A 20,361-nucleotide genomic window follows, 5' to 3' on the forward strand; every position below is an offset into this window, starting at 1 on the left:
GTTTACTACCTGTATATCTTCTTTGGTGAAGTGTCTTCTTTGGTGAAAGTCTTTGACTCACCATTCAATCAGACTGTTTTCTTATTGTTGAGTTTTAAGAGTTTTTTGTGTATTTTACATAATAATCCTTTATCGTAGTTGTCTTTTGATAATATTTTCTCCCAGTGTGTAGCTTGTCTTCTCATGATCTTGACAGTATCTTTTGCAGAGTACAAATTACTAATTTTAATGAAGTATAACTTACCAATTATTTCTTTTGTGGATCATGCTTTTGGTGGTATATCCAAAAAGTCATTGCCAAACCCAAGGTCATCTAGATTTTCTCCTACATTATAGTCTAGGAGTTTTGTAGTTTTATATTTTACATTTAGGTCTGTGATCTATTTTGAGTTCATTTTTGTGAGGGGTGGAATGTTTATTTCTAAATTTTTTTGCATGTGGATGTCTAGTTTTCCTGCCACTGTTTATTTTAAAAACTATCTTTTCTCCATTGTATTGTCTTTGTTCCCTTGTCAAAGATCAGCTGACTGTATTTATGTGGGTCTATTTCTGGGGTGCTCTCTTCCATTCCGTTGATCTAGTTGTCTATTGTATTGCCAATAACAGACTGTCTTCATTACTGTAACTTTATTTTCAATCTTGAAGTCATGTAATGTTGGCCCTCATTCTTCTCCTTCAGTATTTGTTGGCTATTCTAGGTCTCTTGCCTCTCCATATAAACTTTAGAAACAGTTTGTCAATATTCACAAAAGAACTTGCTGGTATTTTGATTGAGATTGTGTTAAATCTATACAACAGTTGAAAAGAACTGACATCTTGACAATATTGAGACTTCCAATCCATGAACATGAAATAGCTATTTGTTTAGTTCTCCTTTGATTTCTTCCATCTGAGATTTTTAGTATTCCCTATATACATCTTGCACATGTTTTGTTACATTTATCCTTAAGTATTTCATTTGTACCTAAGTATTTCATGATACCATTTACATTTGTATCTAATGTAAATTGTATCATGTTTTAACTTTTAAATTTCATTTGTCCATTACTGGTACAGGTTGAGCATCACTAATCTGGAAATTTGAAATCCAGAATGCTCCACAATCCAAAATTTTTTGAGCACCAACATGATGCTGCAAGTGGAATATTCCACACCTGACCTTTTGTAATGGGATTATAGTCAAAATGAAGGCACACAACACACAGTTTCTTCAGCATCCTCAAGGGAAAAAAGACCCTCCCAGGCCCCTTCAACTGTGATAATTTATTTTCCACACATGCCCAGATTCCCCCATGCAAGCACAACCACAAAGGGTCATAAAATGACACTTGTGTAGCTACACATGCCAATGGCAGGTTCTCCATGTGCAAGGAGAGATTTCTATGACCATTGTTGATGAGGCAGATGATTCTGGAAAAAAATATTTTTAGAAGCCATCCAGCAGAATGTCTCCCCATCCACAGAGGACCCAATTCCTGGTCCCTTAACCACTTCTGATGTTTCCTTGCACCAAAATAAATAAATAAATAAATAAAATAAAGTATACACTTACCTTTTAATCAAAGTACAGCATCATAAGTAGAGATGAAAGCCTGCCATTGTTTGTTGTTGCTGTTGTTTAACAGCTGATACAGGTATTCTGGAGGGGCTACTGTGCTGCTTAGTTACTCTGAATATGTAATTTTTTTTACTGTATTAATATGTCATATTTTTTTACTGCTAAATATGTATGTGTGAATAATTGTAAGAATATAATTGCTTTTTGGTAGCATATAAATCCAGAGTCAGAAGTGAGGCTGATGCCACAACAACCACAGATGGTCCACATGGGTGACACCCTTTGCTTTCTGTAGGCTCGATGTATACAAACTTTGTTTCATGCACAAAATTATTAAAATGTTATATAAAATTACCTTCAGGTTATGTGTATAAGGTGTATATGAAACACAAATGAAGTTTGTGTTTAGACTTGAGTCCCATATCCAAGATATCTCATTATGTATATGCAAATATTCCAAAATCTGAAAACATCTGAAGTCCGAAACACATTTGTATCTCAAACATTTCAAATAAAAGATACACAGCCTGTATGTAGGAAAGCAATTGACTTTTGCATATTAACCTTGTATCCTGCAACCTTGCTATAATCAAGTATTAGTTCTAGAAGTTCTTCAGTTGGTTCTTTCAGATTTTCTAAATAGGTGATCATGTCATCTGTAAACAAAGACAGTTTTATTTCTTTCTCCCCAATTCGTACACTTTTTATTTCCTTTCCTTGTCTTATTGTATTATCAAGTATTTTTAGTATGATGTTAAAAAGCAGGGGCAGAGAGTACATTCTTGCCTTGTTCTTGATCTTAGTGGGAAAGTTTAAAGTTTCTCACCATTAAGCTTCTCATAATTAAGGTGAACTGAGGTTATTTGTAGATATTCTTTATCAAATTGAAGAAGTTCCTCTGTGTTTCTAGTTTACTGAGAGTTTTTATTGTGAATGCGTATTGGATTTTGTTAAAAGCTTTTTCTTTATTTATTAACATGGGCATGTGATTTTTCTTCTTTAGCCTGTGGATATGATAGATTACATTTATTGATTTTTATTTTATTTTATTTTATTTTGAAACGGAGTCTCGCTCTGTCGCCCAGGCTGGAGTGCGGTGGCCGGATCTCAGCTCACTGCAAGCTCCGCCTCCTGGGTTTGTGCCATTCTCCTGTCTCAGCCTCCCGAGTAGCTGGGACTACAGGTGCCCACCACCTCTCCTGGCTAGTTTTTTGTATTTTTAGTAGAGACGGGGTTTCACCGTGTTAGCCAGGATGGTCTCGATCTCCTGACCTCGTGATCCGCCCATCTCGGCCTCCCAAAGTGCTGGGATTACAGGCTTGAGCCACCGTGCCCGGCCATTTATTGATTTTTAAATGTTGAGCCAGCGGCCGGGCACAGTAGCTCATGCCTGTAATCCCAGCACTTTGGGAGGCCAAGGCGGGTGGATCACAAGGTTGGGAGATTGAGACCATCCTGGCTAACACAGTGAATCCCTGTCTCTACTAAAGAATACAAAAAATTAACTGGGCGTAGTGGCGAGCGCCTATAGTCCCAGCTACTCGGGAGGCTGAGGCAGGAGAATGGTGTGAACCCAGGAGGCAGAGGTTGCAGTGAGCTGAGATTGTGCCACTGCACTCCAGCCTGGGCAATAGAGCAAGACTCCATCTCAAAAAAAAAAAAAAAAAAAAATGTTGAGCCAGCCTTGCATACTGGGGATAAATTCCACTTGGCTGTGGTATGTAATTCGTCTTATACCTTGTTGGATTAAATTTTCTAATATTTTGTTGAGGATATTTGCATTTATGTTTATGAGATATATAGGTTTGTAATTTTCTTTTCTTGCAATGGCTTTGTCTGCTTTGGTATTAGGGTAACGTTAATCTCATAGAAGTTAGGAAGTATTCTTTCTGCGAAGTATTCTTTTCATTTCTTTCAGAAGTGAAAGAGATTGTAGAGAATTGGTATAATTTCTTCATTTATATGTTTGGTAGAACTCACTAGTGAACTTATCTAGGCCTGGTGCTTTCTGTTTTGAAAGTTTATTAGTTATTTATTCAGTTTCTTCTTTTAAAATAGAGTCTCGCTCTGTTGCCTAGGCTGGAGTGCAGTGCCATGATCTTGGCTCACTGCAACCTCTGCCTCCCTGGTTCAAGTGATTTTCCTGCCTCAGCCTCCCAAGTCGCTGGGTCTGCAGGCATGCACCACCATGCCTGGCTAATTTTTTTTTTATTTTTAGCAGAGATGGGGTTTCACCATGTTGGTCAGGCTGGTCTTGATCTCCTGACTTCAAATGATCCGCCCACCTAAGCTTCCCAAAGTGTTACTCAGTTTCTTTAATAGGTAAAAGCCTATTGAATTATCTATTTCTTCTTGTATGAATTTTAGCAGATTGTCTTTTAAGAAATGGTTCCATTTCATCTGGTGCCGAGACCAGCGTGGTCGGGGAGACCTTAACCCAGCAACGCTAGAGGAATTAAAGACACACACACAGAAATATAGAGGTGTGAAGTGGGAAATCAGGGGTCTCACAGCCTTCAGAGCTGAGAACTCTGATCAGACATTTACCCACATATTTATTAACAGCAAACCTGTCATTAGCATTGTTTCTATAGATATTAGATTAACTAAAAGTATTCCTTATGGGAAATGAAGGGATGGGCCGAATTAAAGGAATAGGTTGGGCTAGTTAACTGCAGCAGGAACATGCTCTTAAGGCACGGATCGCTCATGCCATTGTTTGTGGCTTAGGAATGCCTTTAAGCGGTTTTCTGCCCTGGGCGGGCCAGATGTTCCTTGCCCTCATTCCCGTAAGCCCACAACCTTCCAGCGCGGGCATTAGGGCCATTATGAACATGTGACAGTGCTGCGGAGATTTTGTTTATGTCCAGTCTTGGGGCCAGTTTATGGCCAGATTTGGGGGGACCTGCTCCCAACAATCTGGGTTATCAAATCTGTGGGCATAGCATTATTCATAATATTCCTTTTTTTTTTTTTAACATCCATGGGACATAGGGGGATGCCCCCTCTTTTATTCCTGATATTAGGAATAAAAATATTAGGAATATTATCTTTTATTCCTGATATTCCTGTAATTTGTGTCCTCTGTGTTTTGTAGTTTGCTGGCTAGAAGCATATGATTTTTATTGATCTTTTTTGTTTCATTGATTTTTCTCTATTGCTTTTCTGTTTTCATTTTCATTGATTTCTTCTTGTATTTCTTCTTTTTATTTAATTTACTCTTTTTTTCCTAGTGTCCTAAAGTGGAGGTTTAGATTATTTATTTTAGATCTTCCTTCTTTTCTAATCAGTGCATTCAGTGCTATAAATTTCCCTCGAAGCACTACTTTTGCAGCGTCTCACAAATGTTGGTAAATTACATCTTCATTTTTATTCAGTTCAAAATATTTTTTAAATTTCTCTTGAGAGTTTTTCTAAGACCCAAGTGTTATTTGGAAGTATGTTGTTAAATCTCCAAGTATTTTGGGATTTACAGCTACTCTCTATTATGGATTTCTAATTTAAAGCCATTATGGTCTGAGAGTACACATTGTATGATTTCTATTTGTTTAAATTTGTTAAGGTGTGTTTTGTGGACCAGAATATGGTCTATCTTGGTGAATGTTCCCTGTGGGCTTGAGAAGAATGCATAATCTGCTGTTGTTGGATGAAATAGTCTATGGATGTCAATTGTGTCCAGTAGGTTGATGGTGCCATTAAGTGCTATTAAGTTCAGTTATATTCTTACTGATTTTCTGCTTGCTGTCTCTGTCCATTTCTGATTATTAAAGTCTCCAGCTGTAGTGTTGGATTCAACTGCTTCTCCTTTTGTCAGTTTTTGCATCATGTATTTTGACACTGTTGTTAGGTGCATGTAATGTAAGGATTATTATGTCTTCTTGGAGAATTGGCCCCTTTGTCATTATGTAATGCCCCTATTTATTCTGATAACTTTTCTCACTCTGAAGTCTGTTTTGTCTGAAATTAATATGAATATCTTTCGATTAGTGTTAGCATGTTACCTCTTGCTTCATTCATTTGCTGTTAATCTACTTGTGTGTGTATATTTAAAGTGGGTTTCTTAACATATAGTTGTGTCTTCTTTTATTTTATCAACTTACAATTTTTAATTTGTATATTTAATCTGTGTATTTTCAAAGTGATGTGTGATAGAGTCAGGTTAAATTTGACCATATTTGCATTATTTTATTATATTTGTTGCCCTTGTTTTTTTTGTTTTGTTTTGTTTTGTTTTTGAGACAGAGTCTCGCTGTGTCACCCAGGCTGGAGTGCAGTGGCCGGATCTCAGCTCACTGCAAGCTCCGCTTCCCGGGTTTACACCATTCTTCTGCCTCAGCCTCCCGAGTAGCTGGGGCTACAGGTGCCCGCCACCTCGCCCGGCTAGTTTTTTGTGTTTTTTAGTAGAGATGGGATTTCACCGTATTAGCCAGGATGGTCTCGATCTCCTGACCTCGTGATCCGCCCGTCTCGGCCTCCCAAAGTGCTGGCATTACAGGCTTGAGCCACCGCGCCCGGCTGCCCTTGTTTTTTGTTACTTTTCCTGTCTTTCACTCTTTTTCTGTCTTTTGTGGTTTTTATTGCGCATTTTTAATTTTCTATTTTCTCTCTTTTTTTGCATATCAGTTGTACCTTTTTTTTACTTTTTTAAATGGTTGCATTGGAGTCTGCAATATTCATTTACAATGAATTCAAGCCCACTTTCAAATAACTCTATGCTGCTTTGCAAGCAGTATGAATACTTGTAATAACAAAATAGTATTTACTTCTCTCTCCTGTTGCTTGTATCATTGCTGTCATTCATTTCTCTTGTACATGAGCATTGTAAGTGTATGTAACACACACACATACAAGCATAAAATGATCAAATACATTGTTTTTATTTTAAATAGTTATTTGTTAAATCAATTAAGAATAGCAAAAATAATAGTTTTAAGTTTACTGCCATTCCTTCTCTGATGCATTGCCTTTCTTTCTGTAGACTGAATTTCTGATCTATATTATTTTCCTTCTCTCCAAAGAACTTTTTAAAAACATTTCTTGCAAGGCACATTTACTGGCAATGCATTCACTCAATTCTTGTTTGTTTTAGAAATCTTTATTTATGCTTCACTTTCGAAGGATAATTTCACAGGGTACAGAATTCTAGGTTGGTAGGTTTTTTCTTCTGTCATCACCTTAAATATTTCACTCCACTCTCTGGCTTGCATTTTCTTTTGAAAATTCAAATGTAACTCTTTTCCTTTGCTCCTTTATAGGTAACGTGTTTTTTCCCCTTTGGCTTCTTTCAGGATTTTTTCTTTATCTTTTATTTTACGTAGTTTGAAAGTGCTATTCCTAGGTGTCGTTTTTCTGGCATCTATCCTGCTTGTTGTTCTCTGAGCTTCCTGGATCTGTGGTTTGGTGTCTGAGAGTAATTTGGAGAAATTCTCAGTTATTATTGTTTCAAATATTCCTTCTGTTCCTTTCTTTCTTCTCCTTCTAGTATTCCTATTACATATGTATAATCGCCCCACAATTCTTGCTTTGAAGTTGTCCTACAGTTCTTGGATGTTCCATTATGGTTTTTTTTTTCCTGTTTGCTTTTCCATGGTGGAGGTTTCTATTGAGATATCCTCAAGTTCAGAGAGACTTTCCTCAGCTGTGTCCAGTCTCCTAATGAGCACATCAAAGGCATTCTTCATTTCTGCTACAGTGTTTTTGATTGCTAACATTTCTTTTCTGGCTCTTTATCTTTGCTTACATCACCCATCTGTTCTTACATGCTGTCTAGTTCATGCATTGAAGCCCTTAGCATGTGGATCATGGTTGTTTTGTATCCCTGGTCTTACAAATCTAACATCAGTTGCCACATCTCAGTCTGGTTCTGATGCTTCCTCTGTCTTTTCAAACTGTGGCGTTTTTTTGCTTTTCAGTATGTCCTGTGATATTTTCAGACATGAAGGACTGATGGACCGGTAAACAGAACTGCTGTAAATAGGCCTTTAATGCTGTGGGGGCCTTTGATGCTGTGGGGGCCTTTGATGCTGTGGGGGCCATGCGGCCACAAATGTTCTATAGTCCTGGGATCAGGTCTCAGTCTTTCATCTAGCCTATGGCCCTGGCCTGTGAACTTCCCCAGTGCTTCTCAGTTTCCCCCACTCCTCTGTAGGTGAGACAGGATGGCTACAGTGGGCTGAAGTTGGGTATTTCCCTTGCCCCAGTAGGTAAGGCTCTCATAAAACCCCAATGGGGGCCAGATGTAGTGGCTCACGCCTGTAATCTCAGCACTTTGGGAGGCCAAGGCAGGCAGATGACTTGAGGTCAGGAATTCGAGACCAGCCTGGCCAACATGGTGAAACCTTGTCTCTACTAAAAATGCAAAAATGAATTGAGTGTAGTGGCACACACTTGTAATCCCAGCTACTTAGGAGGCTGAGGCAGAAGGATCGTGAGACTCTGTCTCAAAACACACACACACACACACACACACACACACACACACACACACACACACACACAAACACCACACCCCAGTGGGTGAGGCTCTGGTTAACTGGTTTATCCTGTATGTGGATCTTATTGAGCAGAGAATGCTCTGGCATGTTTCACAGTGGTTCCTCTTCCCCTCCCCTGCCAGAAGCACGAGTGGATTTTTCTCTGATATTCACTGTGAAGACTTAGTGGAGCTGCTCCTTGAGGCACAATTCACAAAGGTGTGGGGCCCCCCAGTGACTGGGCCCCTGCAGTTCTTACCTCTCAGGCTGTCCACACTGAACCTCCAGCACACATCATTTACAGTTCAGGCTCTCCTAACCCAGCACTGCTTCCCACGGAGGCTGCTGCTCGGGGATTTCTGGTATTTCCCTATTGATCTCTTGAATTTGGGGGGCAGCAGTTTGCACTGTGACCTCAGTTCTCTTAGAGATCTAAGAAGAAGAGTTGCTTTTTCAGGTTGTTCAGCTTTTTTACTCGTTGTTAAGATGGAGTGGTGACTTTCAGCTTCTTACATTCTAGACTGGGAGCTGGACACCCCTCCCCTGTTAGCTTTCTTTATTGAATGGTGTGTGTGCTAATACAGCTTTAGCAACCACCTCCTAATGACAGTTACTGTGGCGGTTGTATTTAACTAAAAGCCCCAGACACTGTTTTATTACTGTTTTATTTCATTCGTCTTCTTTTTTTTTTTTTTTTTTTTTTTTTTTTTTTGTGAGACGGAGTCTCGCTCTGTCGCCCAGGCTGGAGTGCAGTGGCTGGATCTCAGCTCACTGCAAGCTCCGCCTCCCGGGTTCACGCCATTCTCCTGCCTCAGCCTCCCAAGTAGTTGGGACTACAGGCGCCCGCCACCTCGCCCGGCTAGTTTTTTGTATTTTTTAGTAGAGACAGGGTTTCACCGTGTTAGCCAGGATGGTCTCGATTTCCTGACCTCATGATCCACTCGTCTCGGCCTCCCGAAGTGCTGGGATTACAGGCTTGAGCCACCGCGCCCGGCCTTCATTCGTCTTCTTATCAAGGAACACTTATGTTATTTAATTTTTTTAGCCTAAATGTAGAAATTTACAATTTGCATGTATCCATGGTCCCGGCTGTCGACTGTACTTGTAAACTACGATCCTGCCATCGCAGGTATCCGTCCCTTTCACTGTGGCATTGCCTGGAAATCAACTTTCTTTACAAAAGAAAAGTACATTTTTGATATTTGGTTTTTCAACATTAAAAAAAATTTCAGAGTGGAAATATACGTGTCATTTAGAAGCACAAGAAAATTGCATACTTCTTGCTGTCTTCCTGAATTTGTTTTCTGGTGTATAAGACAATTCTCTTATGAAACTATTAAATACTTGGTATTCACTGAGATTATTTGAAAAATAGGAAAGAAAAAATAAACATAAAAGTGTTCTACCTCTTCTATCTCCTAGAATTATCTATTCTTTAAATTTTGGCATATATATTTTCAAACTTTTTCTAGGTATATATATATATATTTAAAATATTTCAACCAAAAATAGTAAAATTAATGATGACATTCCACTTTACGGACACCATGCAAATGGGTTTGTATCTTACTTTGCTTTTTTCATTTAAAAATAACTATTAAGTCCACTAAGCAAATTACGGTACATTCATATAATGGAATTTCACTGTGTAGTTAGTGAGGGAGATCTGTAAGTACTGTCACTAAATGACCTTTAGACTAAATTAAGTGGAAAAAGGCAAGATACAGAAAAGTGTGGTGAGTTCGCTACCATTTATATCTTTCTAAAAGATATGTATGTTCGTGCATGTATATATATACATACTTGAGGAGAATATCTGTACTTCTGGAAGGCTATACAAGAAACTTTTTGGCTGGGCATGGTGGTTCATGCCTGTAATCCTGGCACTTTAGGAGGCTGAGGTGGGAGGATCACTTGAGCCCAGGAGTTTGAGACTGGCTTGAGCAGCATAGTGAGACCTTGTCTCTACAAATAATAATAAACAAAATTAGCTGTGTGTGGTGGCACACGCCTGTGGTCCCAGCTACTCAGGAGGCTGAGTGGGGAGGATCACTTGAGCCTGGAAGGTCAAAACTGCAGTGAGCTATGATCGTTCCACTGTACTCCAGCCTGGGCTACAGAGCAAGACCTCATCTCAAAAATATATAAATAAATGAACAAAAAGAAACTTATTAATGATTGCTTTGTGGAAGGTAAGCTGAAATACCAGAGATCAGAACTGGGATTCGTTTTTTAAATTTATTTTATTTTATTTTATTTTATTTTATTTTATTTTTTGGGACAGAGTCTCACTCTCACCCAGGCTGGAGTGGAGTGGCACGATCTTGGTTCACTGCAACCTTCGTCTCCCGGTTCAAGAGATTTTCATGCCTCACCCTCTAGAGCAGCTGAGATTACAGGCACGTGCCACTGTGCCCTGCTCATTTTTTTTTTTTATAATAGAGACAGGGTTTTGCCATGTTGGCCAGACTGGTCTCGAACTCCTGGCCTCAAGTGATCTGCCTACCCTGGCCTACCAAAGTACTGGAATTACAGGTCTGAGCTACTGTGCCCATCCTGCTTTTTGAATTTTTTATTTATTATTATTATTAATTTTTGAGATGGAGTCTTGCTCTTGTCGCCCAAGCTGGAGTGCAGTGGCGAAATCTCAGCTCACTGCAACCTCTGCCTCCCGGATTCAAGCAATTCTCCTGTCTCAGCCTCCCAAGTAGCTGGGATTACAGGCACATGGCACCATGCCTGGCTAATTTTTGTATTTTTAGTAGAAACGGAGTTTCACCATGTCGGCCAGGCTGATCTTGAACTCCTGAACTCAGGTGATCCGCCCACCTCGGCCTCCCGAAGTGCTGGGATTACAGGCATGAGCCACCGTGCCTGGCCTGTTTTTTGAATTTAATATTAACATTTCTCTTTTAATTTCCATGATTTCTCTCCTATATCATTTTTAGTGACTGAGTGTATTCCAGCAAATGCACAATACTGTAATTTATTTAAGCCGTCCCTTTTTGCTTTGCATTTGTCTTTAGTTTTTCTCTAGTTTAACAAACACTGTAATGAATGTCTTCAGTAACATTCTTTCTGCACACTTGAGTTTTCTTAGAATACAGTTCCTAGAAGTGGCATTGTTAGCTCAGAGGGTGCACAGGCTTCCAAGGCTTTGATATTTGATAGGAATCACCAGATTGCCTGCCCTACATTTATATCCCCACCAAAAATGGGAAAATGCCTGTTCCGTGCATACTGGCCACCACTGTGAGTTGGCTTTATGTTTCTCATTGCTAATTTGACAGGCAAAAGGAACAAAAGGGGACTCTTCCTGTTTAAAACTGTGTTTCTTTGATTATTGGCCAGGTATGCCATTTTAAAATATGTTTAATGGAAATTTGTTTTTCTTCTTTCAAGAGTTCCCTGATTTTTGGCCTTGGCCTGTTTTTCTCCTAAGGTATTTATCTGCCTTTCCACTGTTTTTTTAAGTCTTTATATAGTAAAGACATTAAGCCTTTGTCTCTCATGTATCCTGCAAGTATTTTTCTAGTTCGTTTGCCTTTTTGCTTTGTTTCTGCTATTTTTAACATCAAGTATTTAGTTTTGCTGTAGCCAAATCTTTGTTATCATACCTTGAAATACATTCCCCCATTCAAGATTAAACATCTATTCATATTTTCTTCTTGGACATTCAAGTTTAAATCTTATGGAATGAATTTTGGCATATACAGTGGATTAGAGAACTAATTTTATTTTTTTAGTGATTAGCCAATTTTAGTCACATTTTCTAACTGATTATTGCTGGTATATGAAAAAGTCAATGGTTTTTATGTATTTATCCTAAAATTGGCAGCCTTTCTTAAATTCTTATTCTAATATTCACTTGCTTCTGTATTTTTCTAGGTCGAATTATATACCCTTCTTTCTAATATTTATACTTCTTGTCTTATTTTTCTATTTATTTGGCTCTAATTTCTAGACCAGTGTTAGATACCAGTGTGGATAGCATGGTATTTTCTTTAAACAAACAAACAAAAAGAAACAAAATTAATCTGGTATTTTCTTCTTTTTGTTTTTAATTTCTATAAAATTACATTTCTATCTCATGATATTTTGCTGTTCTGACTGCACTGACGTGTGGGAAGCCTTTGGTTACCTCTCCCTTTATGTGATCAGCGAAGCCTTAGGCCCTTAGGCTGATCTGAGCTGGGCCAGTCATGTCTTGGGCCTCTGCTGGTGGTGAACTTGAGAGGCAGGTCAGTCACAAGAGTTCTGGAGCATTCTGTGGGTGCCTCCCCCAAGCCAGGGCTCCATTCTGGTGCCCTCGTGGTGATTAGAAAAGCACCCCCCTGCCACACTCGGCTGGGCACGGTGGCTCACGCCTATAATCCCAGCACTTTGGGAGGCCGAGGTGGGCAGATCATGAGGTCAGGAGATTGAGACCATCCTGGCCAACATGGTGAAACCCCATCTCTACTAAAATACAAAAAAAAAAAAAAGAATTAGCCGGGCATGTTGGTGCACACCTGTAGTCCCAGCTACTCGAGAGGCTGAGACGGGGATTGCTTGAACTCAGGAGGCGAAGGTTGCAGTGAGCCGAGATTGGGCCATTGCACTCCAGTCTGGCGATAGAGCGAGACTCCATCTAAAAAACACACAAAAAGAAAAAAAGAAGAAAGAAAACAAAGAAAAGCCCCCCCACACTCAAAACTGAGTGTTGCTGGAGGGATGCTCTGCTAAGTGCCCCCAGACCTGAGGCTGACTTTTGGGCCATGTGAAGTGATATGATGCTCTTAGAATGCTTTTTATGTTTTCTAGCCTATAATGTCAGTTGGAAAAGTGGCATTGTAAAGTCATAAATCTTTTTGGTTTGGGTGTTTTTGAACCTGGGGTTTGGGGGAGAGGATGGGGAAAGCGAGGGCTGTGACTGCCTCTGGTGGCCCCCACGCTCTACTTGTTCTCCTGGGAGAGGGCGGTTTGGAAGAGGTGTGGGAGGAGCTTCCCAGCACAGAGCCAGGCCTGCCCTCTTTCTGTGTGATCCCAGATGGGCTGTCCAGCTCTGTTAGATCAATGCTGCCTCACCTCGAATGGACACCAAACCCTATGGCCCCCTTGGCTCCCAGTGAAGCAGTTTTCTCTGATGATTTCATGGACCCCACCAGCCTAAAACATGTCTTCCTCTGACCCCAAAAGAGGCCTGTAAGTCCCGAATTGCTGCTTTGCATTAGAGCATCAGAGGCTCCTTGAAAAGGCGGGTGGCACACTCAGCTCTGATGGGCTTCTCCATGAGGCCACTCTTGGCCATCTCCTCTTTAGCCTGTTAAAGTCACACATGGGCCAGCTGGTCTAGCAGAAAACAAATAATGGGGGCAGTGTAGGCTGACAGGCCTTGGGGCGTTCCATGATGTATCTGGCTGCCAAAGGAAGGATGGTTCTGGAGGAGGGAACAGAGGTTCACCAAAGGCTCTTGGAGTGACACCCGTCTTGCCCAGGCCATTGCTGTGGTGGTCTCTCTCTCTCTCTCTCTCTTTTTTTTTTTTTTAAGATGGAGTCTCGCTCTGTCACCCTGGCTGGAGTGCAAAGGTGCGATCTCAGCTCACTGCAACCTCTGCCTCTGGGGTTCAAGAGATTCTCCTGCCTCAGCCTCCCAAGTAGCTGGGACTATAGGCACGCACCACCATGCCTGGCTAATTTTTGTGTTTTTAGTAGCGACTAAGTTTCACCATACTGATCAGGCTGGTCTCAAACTGCTGATCTCAGGTGATCTACCTTGGCCTCCCAAAGTGCTGTGATTATAGGCGTGAGCCACCACGCCCGCCTGTCTGTCTTTCATGACACTTGCTGCAGCTGTTATCTCCCTCCCCTAGGGCTCCTCTCTGGTCACGTCCCCCTGTGAGTCCGCACCTCTCCTCTGTCCTTTTCCTCTCCCTCCCTCCCTCCTTCCCACACTGCCCTGCCCTTTGTCTCTGTGTCTCCTGGCACCTGTGACAGTGTCCTGAGTATTTCCTTCCTTGATGACTTCCCATCTCCCAGTCTCAACTCCCCCAAAAGCCCATCTTTCCTCCTTGCTCCCTGCCTCTTCCTTTCTCCTTCCATCTGTTTCCACTTTGTGCATTTGTACTTGGTATTGTTTAATATTCCAAAGAATTTAAGGGGGTTATTGAAAGCTTTGTGTGCCCACGACTCTAAATAAATGTAGTTGGATTGGGGTTTTCTTTGTTGTTGTTGTTCTTGGGTGGAGCCAGAATCTTAAAGCCTTTTCTACTTGGCTGAATTTATTTTTATTCCAAATTTTTTTTTCATTAAATAAATAATAGGAGTTGCATTTTAAAGTCCTAACTGTATGGTACATTGCCAGGCTTTCTCATTTGGGGCTTTTTGCAGCTATTATCAGTCGTGTCAGAAAGAGAGGGTTCTGGCCGGGTGCAATGGCTCACACCTGTAATCCTAGCACTTTGGGAGGCCAAGGCAGGCAGATTGCCTGAGCTCAGGAGTTCAGAATCAGCCTGGGCAACATGGCGAAACACCGTCTCTACCAAAAAATAAAAAAATTAGCTGGGTTTGGTGGCACATGCCTGTAATCCCAGCTAATCGGGAGGCTGAGACAGGAGAATCGCTTGAACCCGGGAGGCGGAGGCTGCAGTGAGCTGAGATTGCGCCACTGCACTCCAGCCTGGGTAGCAGAGCGAGACTCCGCCCCTCCCTCCAAAAAAATAGAAAGAAAGAGAGGGTGCTCCTGGGTGAAGATGTCAGATACCTGCATGGATGATGCACTCTTCTTGGACACATTCCTTGGAATCTCTTCCGAGCCTCCATAGTACTAACCAGCGTCTTGTTTCCTTTTGCATTGTGTGTATGTCCCTGTGCTTGTGTCCACGTTGGACCCGGAACTGCAGGACGAGATTCTGACGGTGCTCAGGAGAGTGGATGAGAACTGGGCGGAAGGCATGCTGGGAGACAAGGTCGGGATCTTCCCGCTCCTGTACGTGGAGGTAAGACTGTGCCGCCCTCCCACGTTTGCCTCCTTCTTGCCCACCCTTATTTCACTACAGTGGGGTCACCTGACGTTGAAACCCGTTTTCTGAGAGAGAAAGAGGATCCTCCACAATAGCCTCTAGCCAGAGAGCTGCTGTGTGCGGGCTTTGATTCACCTCACGGGGTCGGTGCTGTGAGCACTGCCTTGGCCAGTTTTGAATGGTCTGTCCCAGGCCTGGCTGCAAATCATCTCACCATGTGGGCAGTGACAGCAGGGCCCCCTTGTGCGCCTTCCCCGTTTTCTCAAGGGTCCCGTGCGCCTGGCACCCATGTTTCTGAAACCCCCACAAGTGCAGCTGCTCTTTTCTCATGAGCTCCAGAGGGGAGGATCCTGTCCCGAGGCACCATTTTTCCTTCCCACTGCACGCGGATTGGAAGGAACCGTTGCTGGCCATCTGCAAAGCCCTCCTTGGACTCTGGGTTATTGGGCAACTTCCCTGCCTGAGAGGCACCACAGCAAAGGTGCTTTGAGGCTAATTCCAGACCTACGAATTTCCTTTCCCTTTTCTGTAACTAAAGCACCAGGTTTCTAGTGAGTACGTTTAGGGTAGCTGCTGCGCGGGGAGCATCTTAGCACGTGTGTCTTTAAAACACCTGCTAGCGTCGGGCTGTGTGTGTGTGTATGTAGAGTATTTGCCTATGGCGTGTATGCCTGCCATTTGTCAGTGCAAGGCCACACGTGCACATTGGTGAGCTGACCACATGCTTTCATTCCTGTAACCACCAGTGTCGTCCCGTAAGAGGGGCTTCAGTGGATGCTTCCTGAGTGCTTGTTGTATGCCAGACACTTGTAAGTACTAGATCATTTAACCTTCTCAGCAACAATGGCATGTGAAAACCGTGAATGGCCCTGCTTTACAGATGAGCAGAGGCGCAGAAAGGTTACGTAGCATTCTCAGGGTCCTACAGCCGAGGAGTGGCAGAACCAGGGTTGGAGTGCAGGCCTCTTGGCCCTAGACTCAGCTGGCCCTTTGCTCTCCTGCCCTCACAGCATCTCCTGCCTGTCCACTGTCTCTGGCTAATGAACTGCAGTTTACTCAGCTCAGTGCTGGGCTCCATGTGTCCCCCCTGTCTAACACACTTAAGGGCTTCAGAGTTGGCACCGAAAGCCCACGGGTGACACGGCCAACTTTGCCACACCTACCACGCAGTGTGCAGATACATAGTTTGTTTAAAACATGTCAATCCCCGTTGCCTACAGGATAAAGTCCAAGTGCTTTAGGGTCGTATTCAAAACCCTTTGCAGTTAGGCCATAGTCTATTTTGCAGCCTTGTCTCTCATTTCTTACCGTCTTCCCCAAATATTCGGGACCAGTAGTTCTCGCACATTTAGTTTGAATGTGCTGCTCAAGCCATCTGAGGCCCTTCCACAGCCATGGCAGATGATTCGCACACACACACTCTCCTGTAAGATTCACATCTGCCCTCAACACTTTGTGAGTTTCCATGTATTTGCACATTTGCTTCAGCTTTTCTGTCCTGGTGCTTAAGACCAAAGAACTTAATGCCTGAACACCACTTACAGTGCTGTCCAGAAGTCAGACATTTGAGTTCTTGGGCATTTTTTATCTGATGAAACTTTTTTCTCCAGGCAGAATCTTACTGGGATGCCCATCATATACGTGAATGTTCACAGAAACTTCATTACGATGGCCCCAAACAGCACACCACTCAAGTGTCCATCAACAGTGGGAGGGCTGAGGAAAATGCAGTATATCCGTACAATGGGATGCTATCCCACCGTGGCTGTGAATGAAAGAGTAACGCCTTTAAGGGCATAGACAAATCTCCAAGACAAATTTTTGAAAGAAGTTAGACATAAAAGTATATGCTGTATGGGTTTTTTTAGGAGGTTCAAAAGCAGGCAGAACTCCTCTGTTGTGACAGAAGTCAGAGCAGTGGTGACCTTGGGGATTCTGACCGGAAGAGGTAAGGAGGTTCTGGGCTGCAGAAAGGTTTCATGTCCTGATCTCGGGACGGCTGCACAGATTATGCAGCTGTGAAATGGTGTCCCGTTAAGGTTTGTGCACTTCTAACTGCAATTTCAAAAGCTAAAAGCAAATCTTACAGGGCAGGTAAGATCTTACCAAGGCAGCTGACAGCAGCAGAGGTGGCTGAAGCCTGCGTTGGGCCCCTCAGCCCCTCCTCTGGAAGAAGCTGTCAGGCACCACTGGGAGTCCGCAAGCGGGCTCAGGCCTGAGACCCAGTCCAGCAGGCTGTCAGCTCTTCCTGGCTCCACAGGCACACTCAGAGACAAACTGAGGAGTCAGTTGCATCTGTGCCTGCCTGCGGCATGACTGCCTGTGGGTCTGAAAGCCACCTTAAAGCCCTCCTCCCTCAGGGCCATGAGGAGGGCTCCACAGCCCCACCTGCCCCTGCACCCACTCACAGGTTCTGCCTCCACTCTTGAGCACAGCCCGTTCCACCCACCTGGATAGGAAGCCCTGGACTGTCCTTGAGGATCAGAGATGCAGACCTCCCCCCGAGCATCCTTGGGCAGGGGCCCCACTGCCCCTCCTGCCCCTTCCTGAGATGGCTGCCCATGCAGTGCTGGCCCCACGCCACACACATAACCTGGCGGCCTCGGCTCTGACACAGGCCCTGGGGCTCTCAGCAGCCACTGAAGACCAGCCTAAACAGGTGTTTCATGGGACTTTTCATTCCTTATGTATTTACTGTGTGCACCCCACACACCGCATGGATCCTGGTGGATCAGAAAGTCCTGGTTTGGCCCAAACTGCTTCCCTCTGGGAGGCCGCACAGGCATTTGAGGTGGAAGCTTGGGTGTTTGGCAGGGTTCCTGAGAGAGTCAGACCCACCTGCCAGGAGGGAGCCTGATGCTTCTGTTTTGGGCTACTGCGCAGGCAGCTGGCACAGTCCCAGTGATGCTTGTCCCCTGGTGCTTGAAGGAATGCAGCAGACCCGTCGCCTCACACTAGAGAGTATCTTCTTTCATGCTCACTAAGCTTGGATTGCACCAAGGTGTCCTCCACAGCCGCTCCAGCTGGGATCCGCAGGCACCTGGCAGGGTTCTGCCCAGCACACAGCTGCCCTGTGGGCTTCACCGAGGGACTCCCACCTCACCTGGCCTCACCTGGCCTCAGCCTGCCGTCAGCGCGGTGCAGGCCATGATGCTAAGCCCACGGTGGATCTTACAAAGTAAATGTGAGTGTGCCCTGCACAGTGCTCTCCCTCTGTGGCTGTATCTCTGCCTGGGCCTGCCAGTGGCACAGTGAGCTGAAGGGCACACACCTAGCCTGGAGCCAGCCTGGCCTTGCACTGCTGCAGCTGCTTTTGGAGGAGGTGGAGCCCACTCTGGACATACCTACATTTCCCTCTGCTGTTCTATAGAAATAATCCTGTCTCCGCAGCCCCTGGCGCCCACCTGCCACAGGCATTCATTCACCCATGAGCTGGGCCTGCTGCCCCTGGGCACTGACCCCATCTGTGCTGTGCTCACCAGAGATGCCTCACTCCGTGCCCAGCTCTTCTGCCCACGGCTGCAGCCACCGTCCCATGCCCTGGAACCTGCCTCCTTGTCCTTTTCTCCCATCATTTTGCAAAAGGATGTGAGAAACTCTCCTGCGGCCGTCCCCATACCATGACTCAGGATACATCTCCCTGACACCTGTTCATCAGATGCAAGCTGGGCAGCACCCCTTGCCAGGAGCCTAGGCTGACCCTGCCCCAGTGTCCACTTGGGCACAGAGAGGAGCGGGCCGGGCCTCTCACCCTCTGGAACTCTAGTCCAGCGGATGGGACAAGAATTAAATCCAGACACTCCACAGGGCCTTCCTTCCGGGTCTTTAGTCCTTGAGGTTTTTCAGAATTTCAGAAGGTGCTTGTTCTAAGGGGAGTGAGGATGAGCCAACCCGAGGAATTATTCTCCTCAATGGGCCAGGGTGGGGTGAACTCGCAGGAGGATGGCAGGCGAGGGACTCTGTCGTCCAGAGTTCTGCCCTCTCTGTAGCATGAGTGCCGGGGCTGAGTACCCTTACAGCCCCCCTCTCTTTTTGCACAGGGTCCAAGCCAACCTGCCAGGGATCAGGCCTCAGCCCAGCCCTCGGCTGTTCCCTGGGAACAGGGCCCATTCCTCATAGGCCCTGATGACAGGACCATGAGCAGCCCACGGGCAGTTCAGGGTGATGTAGTCTTCAGAGCAGACCCGACTGGGCCCAGCTTGTCCTACATCACCTGCACATTGGGGACATGGCCTGTGGTCAGCCCCTTTACCTTCCTGAGCCTCAGTTTCCCCCCTCAAACAAGGGCAGTGGCAGACGTCTTGGGCTAGCCATGAGGCGTAGAGAAGATAAGAACACACAGGCCGGGCTGGCTGGGGCAGGCGGAGAGCCACTGTTGTGTGCTGGTGGTGGTGGTATAAATGTTTGTGGAGTGAAAGCTGCTCCTCAGTCCATTCCTGTATTGATTGAAGATCTCCGTGTCATTCCTGAGCACTGAACACATTTGGCCTGGTGTAGCTGAATGGGTTAGAAGGCAGGGCAGTTTCCTGCCTGAGTGAGGTTGGCAGTTGGATGATGTCAACAAAACCAGGACACAGGTCCAGGGTGTGAACGCTTAGGAGAGTTAGCCCTCTTGGAAGCTGTCGTTAAGGAGCGTTGTCAGAAATCAGCTCGGGTTGGAGAGACTTGGAGGCGGGACACAGGCTGCCTCTGGCTGCTCACACAGAGCCTGGGTGGGCGGCTTGCGTGGAGACTTAGAAGGCATGTTAGCAAACACACCAGTGACTCTTGTCTGCAAGGAAAACCTCCCCATGGGGCCAGAATCCTGATCCAAAGGTTGTTCAAAAAATGATGAAAGGCAGCAGACACAAGTGTCAAGCTCTGCCTCCATGTTGGCAACATCAGTTGTCCAGGTAGAGTAATGGGGAGACCTGGATCTCAAGGAACCAACTGAAAAAGACCCCCCAGAGGTAGTGCTTTATTTATCCTGAATACGATATTCAGAAATTGGCTGCTCCAAGCGTTGCTGGTGTGTGTGTGAGTGGTCACCTAGATAGACCCTCATGCCCCCACCCCACACACGCACATGGTGGCATCGCAAGGATCCTTAGAGACAGCCAGCATCTCAGCATCTCTGACAGTAAACGGGGGGGGGGGGAGGAAGAGGGACCCCTTCCTGTGTTCCCCCAAGTTTCCATGGTGAACAGTGACCATCCTGTGCCTAGACAGACCTGAGTCTGCAACGTGAGGACAGACAGAGGGTGGGTGCGGAGCACCTGTCCCGGCAGCCAACACACATCCCAGACAGGTCTGTTCAGGAAGGAACAGAGAGCCACTCAGTGTCCGAGCT

General features: G+C 44.5%; 1 protein-coding gene across 1 annotated transcript in view; it reads left to right on the top strand.

Moving 5' to 3' along the window:
* Positions 1 to 20,361, top strand: part of SH3RF3 (SH3 domain containing ring finger 3) — a 181,101-nt gene that overhangs the window by 29,291 nt on the left and 131,449 nt on the right. The window contains 1 exon segment of the mRNA XM_030920461.1: positions 14,913 to 15,008. Coding sequence (XP_030776321.1) covers positions 14,913 to 15,008 — 96 coding nt within the window.

This window comes from Rhinopithecus roxellana, chromosome 17 (genome assembly GCF_007565055.1).
Source record: "Rhinopithecus roxellana isolate Shanxi Qingling chromosome 17, ASM756505v1, whole genome shotgun sequence".
NCBI classification, from domain to species: Eukaryota; Metazoa; Chordata; class Mammalia; order Primates; family Cercopithecidae; genus Rhinopithecus; species Rhinopithecus roxellana.